General features: G+C 38.1%; 2 protein-coding genes across 4 annotated transcripts; both read right to left on the reverse strand.

Annotated features, from left to right (window-relative positions):
• Nucleotides 1–1610: 1610 nt before the first annotated feature.
• LOC129744655 (lysophospholipid acyltransferase 5-like) lies at nt 1611–5479 on the reverse strand. 2 transcript variants are annotated; one of them, XM_055737285.1, is made up of 6 exons: nt 5238–5479; nt 4533–4659; nt 4004–4228; nt 3449–3943; nt 2725–3029; nt 1611–2658 (listed from the first exon to the last, which is right to left on the reverse strand). In XM_055737285.1, exons 2-6 carry the CDS (start codon nt 4612–4614, stop codon nt 2368–2370), a joined length of 1398 nt encoding a protein of 465 aa, XP_055593260.1. In that variant the 5' UTR covers nt 4615–4659; nt 5238–5479; the 3' UTR covers nt 1611–2367. The 2 variants fall into 2 exon arrangements, with proteins under 2 accessions (XP_055593260.1, XP_055593261.1); XM_055737286.1 differs by lacking the exon at nt 5238–5479 and adding an exon at nt 4795–5011.
• Nucleotides 5480–6166: 687 nt separating this feature from the next.
• Nucleotides 6167–7179, reverse strand: LOC129749498 (oocyte zinc finger protein XlCOF28-like). 2 transcript variants are annotated; one of them, XM_055744470.1, is made up of 4 exons: nt 7051–7179; nt 6738–6998; nt 6430–6684; nt 6167–6365 (listed from the first exon to the last, which is right to left on the reverse strand). In XM_055744470.1, the coding sequence occupies exons 1-4, from the start codon at nt 7123–7125 to the stop codon at nt 6270–6272; spliced, it is 687 nt and encodes a 228-aa protein (XP_055600445.1). In that variant the 5' UTR covers nt 7126–7179; the 3' UTR covers nt 6167–6269. The 2 variants fall into 2 exon arrangements, with proteins under 2 accessions (XP_055600445.1, XP_055600444.1); XM_055744469.1 differs by having other exon boundaries at nt 6167–6368.
• Nucleotides 7180–8999: the final 1820 nt, after the last annotated feature.

Consider the following 8999-nt stretch of genomic DNA (forward strand, 5'->3'; position numbering starts at 1 on the left):
TGAGGATTTTTAGTACATCGTCTTCGGTTTTTGTTTCAAGAAAATAGACAAAAATTGTTCTAGACTTGTCATCTCTAAAAGTGAAATAATATCGGCTTCTTTCGAGCGACTTCATCTCTATGGGTCCGTGCCTGTCTTGGGAAATGGTTGACGACCGTCTTCTCTCTCAGTTCAACGCCGGCAACCAGACCATTTGCCGGCTGCTTTAAACTTGTCGAGTTCAAGTGGCTCATTCGGCTATGCCAGATGTCCAGAGATACTTTTGATGAGCATGTCAGTGCCCTGTCGCCTACACCGTATTGCTCCAGCTTGAACAAGTCATTCGTATGAGTACCTTGAGCCACTGTGTTGCAGAACTCTACAGCCCGCGTTGTTGAATACCACGCTGTATCTATTTCGGACAATCCTGTTGACGGAGAGCAGGTTTACGAAACAATTGTGGAATGTACCGCACCTCGTTGACTTGGAGTTCAAAACAGCTTTTCTGAAAAAGTGTCTTCAGGATGGTTTTTCCACGCCTTGTTGTGAGGCATGTGCACTGTGGCCCTGGAATCGAAATACCAATCGGTGGCGTGACATGACTCGATCGTCAAGAGGACAGTGCTTTATCGGACGTATTTTTGCACTCCTTCGCAATGTGGACAAATTTCTTGCACTTACTACTTTTCGGACCTCTCGATTCTGTTTTCGGATGGTTTGAAATTTTGTGTTGCTTGTGGAATCCTCCACACTTCCCTTTTGCCAGTAGTGCAGTAGTCCGAAATTAGAAATCCTATCCCGTTGAGTTGATATGCCGTATAGGAACCACTTGATTCACGTACTCCGCCATTGAAGAACAGTTTCCGAGATCCGCTTTGACAAGCTTGCGCAAAAGTCCTTCTCGCCTTGTAAGACCCGAATCTTCAAATTCCTTCTCCAGGTTTAGTCAAACTTCTACCGCTGTCGACACCGATTGCACGTGGATATAGTTTTTCCAGTAAAAGGATGATCTTGGCTCTTGCTTTTCTGTTCTTCACGGGATCTACATCGTTGAAAGTTCCGTCAGCTTTTCTCTCGGGCTTGACTGCTTCCCAAAGGCACTCAAACTCTAGATAGGTTGCACGACAAACTTCCACGTCGGCCAGTTATCCCATCCGCAGAGCCTCTCGATCGAAAAATTTTTACTTGACATAACTTCAGAGTTCCAAGTTCGGAAACGATAGGCCCATAACCTTTTGAAACACGTCTTCTAGTGTTGACAAATAGTAGGTAACAGAATAAATTTATTTTACATTGGTCGTAGCTTACTACTACAATAGTTGACTTCGTCGAGATCTTCCATCCAAATGAAGCGGATCTTGCATGCAGTTTTTAACCCCGATCTCAGGTCCATTAATTCTTCCCATCATGCCCCAATGTTATTGTCATCGCAGTGATGCTGCTACCAAGGCACCATCTATCCGCCAAATCCAATCCCGTTGATCTAACCGCGCTGGTTGGTGGTGCGCCAGGGAAGTTTGGGGTGGTCCTTTTTCGTTCGTCCTTGTTAGGCTTTGAATTTATTTAACACAACAATCATAAGCTGAATATTTGGCTGTCATCAAAAAACACAGTATACATAACACACGCACTTGAATTAACTCGTAAACTGACTAGCGTTTTATTCTATTTAAAGTTAAAAGTTGCTACTGTCTACGCACTGCTCTTGGCTACCGCACGCTCCCTCTACAAACTGCATAAATACTTTTTAATCCCAAATTTGGTTTTAACGCTAAATCCGTTCATAGTTGGTATCATCGGCTAATCAGTATTGCTCGTCGTCTTTCATTCATGTTGTTGTAGTATGTGAGAGTACTGCTAGATTCGTTGATTAAAAATAAATAATTTTCTTATTATACCTTACACCTTCATCATCAATCGCTAACATTTGACTTGGAGTTGAAAAGAACAAGTATTTATATAGGAGTGAGATTGAACAACGTGTCATTTAATAATTTCCGTTACGTTTGGTGTGTGGATTATAAATATTTTTATATTAACCATTTTTCCCGAAAATAGTGATAATGAATGATTTTCTTTTTTCCTAATGAGAACTTATGAAGTAAGTAGAGAATTTCGAAGAGAGGTAGCTGGAGAAAAAAATGGAAATTTGCTGATTTTGAGAATCGTCGAAGGACGAAGTATAAAAAAGCTTATTTTTCAGTGCAGTCGTTATAGCAGTAGAGTTAAAGTATCGGATGGAATCAATTGTTTTTACTTGACATTCCACACATTATTTTTCATCAATAATTGACTGTTTCGAAACGCTTGCTTAACACTTCAAATCAATACGAAAAATATTTGAAAAAAAAGTTATACATATCCTGTTTTTGCAGTCGTGTTACTAAATTAATCACTTTTCTTGGTTTCCGCTGCTGGTCTTGCAGCATTTGGAGGCAAGATGGCCAACAGTATTGGCTTGAGGGCAAAGTTCCCGAACAGGAACACAATGATGCCGGAGAAGCGCACGACACAGTAGACGTGCCACCATTTGGCAAAGCTGAGAAATACGAAGGGTACGAGGCACCAGCCGGCCAAGACAATGGTGTAGAATTTAAGAAAAAGAAAGGCAACAATCTTGGCCAACGGTTTCTGCATTATTGCCTGGAAGAATTCGTTTGCCTTCAATACAGGTTCAACCTATGGGTAAACAAGTAATCAAATGTTATTACGTTGTATGAGTATTCTCAAAGTTTAGTAAAATACCTCTTTTTCCAAACGGACAACCAAGAACTCCATGAAGAAGGTAACGTAATATCCGCTGTGGAAGCCGTGCCAAACTGCCAAGAAAATAAGTGCCCCGAGGTGGCTCAGTGAGCGGTTGCCGAGGAATTTGAGCCGTTTGTAGACGTAGATGGCAACCCAGTGGTTAGTTTGGACGTTGAACGATTCAATGTAGTGAGCAAACTTTGTGGTATTTTCGAATACCCCGACCTTGATGTTGGTGCATCCAGACAGCTCGTCCGGATCGTACTCGCGTTCGTTCGGTTTGGCATCGATGTATGTAATACCTGTAAGGGGGGAAGGAAGGGTTAAGTTTTGAAAAGAGTGTCTAAATCTGAATCAAGGGAATGCTTCTTAGGGCTGAGACCCTAGCAACCTTGGAATCTAGGACTCGATGGTTTCGTGCAGCATCGGCTCATCGATCTTCAGATAAGAGATCAGATCAGATCCAGATCTTAATAAGAGAAAATATTTCTACCTAGAGTCAACATGAAAAAACGGTGTAGAAATAAATACATTCGGGAATATCGTAAACGAGTTGAAACATAAACATTTTAAAGTCGTAATAACGTTTTAGTTCACACAAAGAGGGTCTCATAACTGAGAAAGTTATCAACGGATAAAAAGATCCGCTGATTTTGAAGAAGCAACATTGCATTTGTAAAGGTTTTTATGTTTATGTAATTTTTCAAAAATATCAACTCACCGAACAGTACTGTAGCCCCCTCGGCGAGCAGCCAAATAGAGATGTACTTGTATAGGGCTAGCCGACCCCAAAGGCCCATATAGATATGCTTCATAAGGTAGGATTCCTGCTCAAAGTCGCCCGACAGCAGAAAACTGTCCGGAATGAGTTGCGATCCGACCTGGTTCACCAGCAGATAGAACGCCCCGAAGAGGAATTTCTTGGTGGCGTAAGCCGGCGTTCCCTGCGTATACGGCTCGTAGGCACCGCTGATGAAGCGCCGAAAACGTAGCATTGAGAACTGGGGTCCAACCAGAACTGACGACGGGAAATACGTGAAGGCCGTCACTTCCAGCAGCGAGGGCACATCGATGCACTTGTCATCGCGCTTGTTGGCGGCTATTTTCTCCCGACTGTCTGAGATCTCGAACGCCAGCCCGATCAACCGAAGCACCAGCACGCAATGGGGCATGGTCCATTTGATGTCGTACGTTTCCGAAGTGGTGAAGTAGTATCCTGAAATTGGTTTGATGAATCTAGGTGACCTTCTTTAAAAGCATATGAGGGGGTTCTTACCGACAAGTAGATAGCCCATGTGATAGCCGAAACTAAGCGGCACCAGCAGCGGGCTGTTGGAAAAGAACGCATTCAGTAGGTAGGTCACGGCCACGGCCAGTGCACTATGATAGAGATCGAAGCCATAGTTGAACAGAACAATTGCGATTCCACTCGTAGCGATGAAGATGTGCTTGACAGTACTGGATGCTTGAAGCTTGCGATAGAATCCACCCAACGGGTAAGCTGTCGAAGGCAAGTGAAAATGTAGTAAAAGAAGTGGGGTCGTTGAGGAGAGCAGAATAGTATTATCAATAACAATAATACGTTATCGTTGTGTATATGCATGAAACGCTCGACAGAATGAAGCTAAAAATAAGTCAAAACAAAATCAATAACAAACCCGCCGGAGTGGTGAAGGAAGAATGTTTCACAAGACACTTCAATTTGTTTTATGAAAGGGAAAGCCTTTTGTGAAAGATAAATAAACTGAGATTTAATAGATTACAAAATTAAATTTTCCACCAGTAAAAATCACACATTTCCTCACCGGCTAGAACGGAAAGTATCAATCGGATGGCGGGCTGTGAGGCGCCAGAAAGATTGGCCAACGCTTCCACCGGGTTCAGCATCCTTGCTGCGTCAGCCTCGAGTTCTCCACTGTAACGTTCTGTGACCTAGAAATTGGAAGGCAGAAAAAAAGAACACACATCGATTGAAAATCTTCACTGCGACAAATTATTGATGTTTTACTAAACGGTGGGAAGACAGAAAGTTTTCTTCCTTATATAGGTAACAGCAATGAAAGTTACTTTTGATTATTTTTACAAGTTGGGAGCCTTGCGGCAGCAAATATGCACAAAATTTATCGCACTTGGTGCTTTATTATTGGGGAGCCCTATCTGAGGGTTGCGCTGCACTAACACTGGCACTTATATAATTGCCACTTGTTTTTGCAAAGCCGCTTTTTCGTTATCGGCGCAAGTTTGTGACGAACGAGAGTTAGCTAGTCTGTTATTGTACAATCGCACTAATCCATGACACGTGAAAGTTCGCTCACTTTAACTTTGCTCTAAATCTGATGTTTTTTTCTTTTCATTCCTTGGTCAAATACATATTCAAACAGCGCATCTACGAAAATATTTGTTTAAATATCTTAAAGCTAATTTTTAAACATTTTCTAAATCTAAAATGTTATAACTTAAACCTTATCCAAACGAGTAACTGTACCAATTAATTCTTAAATGAAACTTACCAGCACAAACTATTTGTATTATTGAAGTTGTCAATCTTAGTGGAAAAAAGCTGCTCCACCAGTCAGTGGGGGAGCTACAAAGCGACAACCCGTAACGATGGGATGGACACTTTCGTTTAAACGATATACCTACGCGTTCGACGAGGAAGTTGGATGGAGAGAAACAAACAACGACGTCGCATAAGACCGAAAAAAGCCTCGAATGTTGAGATTGAAGCGCACCACGAGAAGCACTGATGTGTTTTATGCGAAAGGGGGTTGAGCAAAGCAAAATCACATGCTGCGGCGGGCGGGTTACTGCAGCATAAATGTCAAACTGGCTAGCAGATACACGTTAAAATGGAAGAACTTGTTAAAATTTGGAATTTATGCAACACTGTGCTGTAAGTGTGCTGGCAGTATCGAGCTATAATAAAACCACAGACTATACTAACTGGACACTCGATTTCGTTTGTACGATAATTTTGATGAAATGCTATCTTATTAGTTGGAAAGTGCCACCCAACTTTCAAGCAAAAACTAGCAATTTCGACGATAATATCGGATCTTCGTTCTATAAGTATCATGTCAGTGTTTTCAATGATATATGTAACTATTAATTTACTCAAATTTACACGTAAAATTACTGTTCAGTTGTTCATTTCATATTCAATTAGGAAAAAAACATAAATATTTGTCGAATAGCTTAAAAACCTAATGAAATGATAAATAATCAAATGAAATTTTATAACTCTATGGAAAAATAGTTTAATACTCAATGTTTGAAAGCTATTATTCTTCTAAAAATATAACACGACAAAATCAATAATGGTTGTGAAAAGTGCTTTCATTTGTGTCGTTACAATGACAACAAGTTTTTTTTGGAGTACATGAAGCGTCTTTGTATTAGGTAATGCAAGGATTTCGGATACTCACAAGTTCTTAGCTTGTTGTGGATTCGTGCTGATTTCCCATCATCTATTTGAGTTGTTTAAAACTTCCAAATCATGTAAACATCTTTAGATGCGAGGGAAAAATCACAAGGCGACCCCTCTACGTCTCGTGGTTTCTCTGATGTCGTTGCAATGATTGGTTTCGGTAAAATAGTTTCGAGCATTTCTCACATTGGTATACTTTCGTCTGATGTTTCTTCTGGAACGAAATAAACACTTGAGATAACTAATCTTGCTTTACAAACAACACCTGGACTAACTTTATGTTGGTTCAACTTAAAGGTGTTCTCAAATGTTTCATCACAGCGTGCACATCGAACCACCAGGCCCGGCTCTTTGGGGTCCATGTGAGTTTTGAGATGACGAATCAGTTTGTATTTCGTACTGTAGCCTCGGTTACAAATTTTACATCGAACTTTTCCTTCCAAATGGATCGAATCCATGTGCACTTGAAGTTTGGTTTTCAACATTTTGTGACATACTGGACACTTTACCCGGTAACCTTGGTGGACATCCTACAAAAAATATGCTTTATCTTTATCCGTTAATTAAATCGTCAATTAAATACCTGAATATGCTTTTCATAATTTTCTCTATCCTCGAACAGTTTGTCCGAACAGAGGTCACACTTGAAGCCATAGCTCTGTTGGTGGATTTCGCGCATGTGTTTCCTCAAATTAAACTCGTTTATTTTCAAACTACACGAAGGACACTGAAGCATGTTGAAATCATGCTTGTCGTCAATGTGAGCGCGCGCTTCATCAACATCTTTGAAGAGAATTCCCTCGGCACATTCGTCGCAACGATAGCGATATCCTTTATGAACTTCCTAAAAATCATTCTTAAATTATAGTTCTCAAAGATTAATAATTACGTCTTACCTCTGTATGATGATCATATAGCTGACAATTTTCGAAAAACTTGCTTGGACAAATCCAACATTTCAAACGTTCCATTTTATATGGTAAACTTTTTTGTTGCGGTATAAACAAAATATAATCTAAAAACAGTTTCAATTCTGAGTGAATACCTTCAGCTATAAAATGCTGTGAACCGACCTGCCATAAAGTGGAGACATAAACCATGAAGAAAAAATTAGCTATAAAACAACAGCGTTGCTTGTTTTTCCCAAAACACGATTTGATGTTTATTTTTTCAAGAAATAATTTGGAAAACCACCTTTTCATGATTGCTTATTATTTTACGCTGCCTTATCTAAACTATAAATTTCTTCTCTAAACTATCACCTAGTTTTCCTTTGAACAGTCAGCTTCCCATAGTTATTTAATCGCTACAGATTTTTTTTTATAAATAATTTGAAAAATAAAAATTTTAAGAGAAACAGGGAGATTCTGAAATCTGGAATCTCAATCAGAATCTGAAACTTGAGTTTGAGTGTGTATTCTAAATCTGAAATCCGAATCTCAAATCTTATATCTGAGATTTAAATTTGATACCTGAATCTGAATTTTGTACCTGAAATCTGAAATCTGGAACCTGGAATCTGAAATTTCAATCTGAAATTAGAAATCTGAATCTGAAAGCGGAATCTAAAATCTTAATCTAAATCTGGAATCTGAATCTGAAATCTAAACTTGAATTCTGAATCAGAAATCCGAAATCTGAAATTTTAAATCCTTAATCTATATACAATCTGAAATTGGAATCTAAATCCGAATTCTGAATCTGAAATTTCAATCTATAATTTGAAATCTGAATCTAAAATTTGAATCTGAATCTGACATCGAACTCTGAAATCTGAAATCTTCGTTACTCAGAATCTTGAATCTGAATCTGAATCTAAAATATGAATCTGAATTTGAAATCTGAATCTGCAATGTGAATTGTAAATCGAATCTGAAATCAGAATCTTGAATCATAAATCTGAATCTAACTTGTGAATCTAAAATCTGAATCTGAAATCTGAATCTGAAATCTGAATCTGAAATCTGAATCTGAAATCTGAATCTGAAATCTGAATCTGAAATCTGAAATCTGAAATCTGAAATCTGAATCTGAAATCTGAATCTGAAATCTAAATCTGAAATCTGAAATCTGAATCTGAAATCTGAATCTGAAATCTGAATCTGAAATCTGAATCTGAAATCTGAATCTGAAATCTGAATCTGAAATCTGAATCTGAAATCTGAATCTGAAATCTGAATCTGAAATCTGAATCTGAAATCTGAATCTGAAATCAGAATCTGAAATCAGAATCTGAAATCAGAATCTGAAATCTGAATCTGAAATCTGAATCTGAAATCTGAATCTGAAATCTGAATCTGAAATCTGAATCTGAAATCTGAATCTGAAATCTGAATCTGAAATCTGAATCTGAAATCTGAATCTGAAATCTGAATCTGAAATCTGAATCTGAAATCTGAATCTGAAATCTGAATCTGAAATCTGAATCTGAAATCTGAATCTGAAATCTGAATCTGAAATCTGAATCTGAAATCTGAATCTGAAATCTGAATCTGAAATCTGAATCTGAAATCTGAATCTGAAATCTGAATCTGAAATCTGAATCTGAAATCTGAATCTGAAATCTGAATCTGAATCTGAAATCTGAATCTGAAATCTGAATCTGAAATCTGAATCTGAAATCTGAATTTGAAATTTGAAATTTGAAATTTGAAATTTGAAATTTGAAATTTGAAATTTGAAATTTGAAATTTGAAATTTGAAATTTGAAATTTGAAATTTGAAATTTGAAATTTGAAATTTGAAATTTGAAATTTGAAATTTGAAATCTGAAATCTGAAATCTGAATCTAAATCTGAAATCTGAATCTGAAATCTGAATCTGAAATCTGAATCTGAAATCTGAA

Source organism: Uranotaenia lowii, chromosome 2 (genome assembly GCF_029784155.1).
Source record: "Uranotaenia lowii strain MFRU-FL chromosome 2, ASM2978415v1, whole genome shotgun sequence".
NCBI classification, from domain to species: Eukaryota; Metazoa; Arthropoda; class Insecta; order Diptera; family Culicidae; genus Uranotaenia; species Uranotaenia lowii.

Bases quoted from the DNA above. Each gene is read 5' to 3' on its own strand.
- LOC129749498 (XM_055744469.1), bottom strand. From the start codon at position 7,125: ATGGAACGTTTGAAATGTTGGATTTGTCCAAGCAAGTTTTTCGAAAAT. The intron at 6,999-7,050 runs GTAAGACGTAAT...AATGATTTTTAG, and splicing joins TATATGATCATCATACAGAG to GAAGTTCATAAAGGATATCG. The intron at 6,369-6,429 runs GTTAGTCCAGGT...ATTTCGTTCCAG, and splicing joins TTAAGTTGAACCAACATAAA to AAGAAACATCAGACGAAAGT.
- LOC129744655 (XM_055737285.1), bottom strand. From the start codon at position 4,614: ATGCTGAACCCGGTGGAAGCGTTGGCCAATCTTTCTGGCGCCTCACAG. The intron at 4,229-4,532 runs GTGAGGAAATGT...TGCCTTCGACAG, and splicing joins GATACTTTCCGTTCTAGCCG to CTTACCCGTTGGGTGGATTC. The intron at 2,659-2,724 runs GTATTTTACTAA...GTTTACCCATAG, and splicing joins TTGTCCGTTTGGAAAAAGAG to GTTGAACCTGTATTGAAGGC.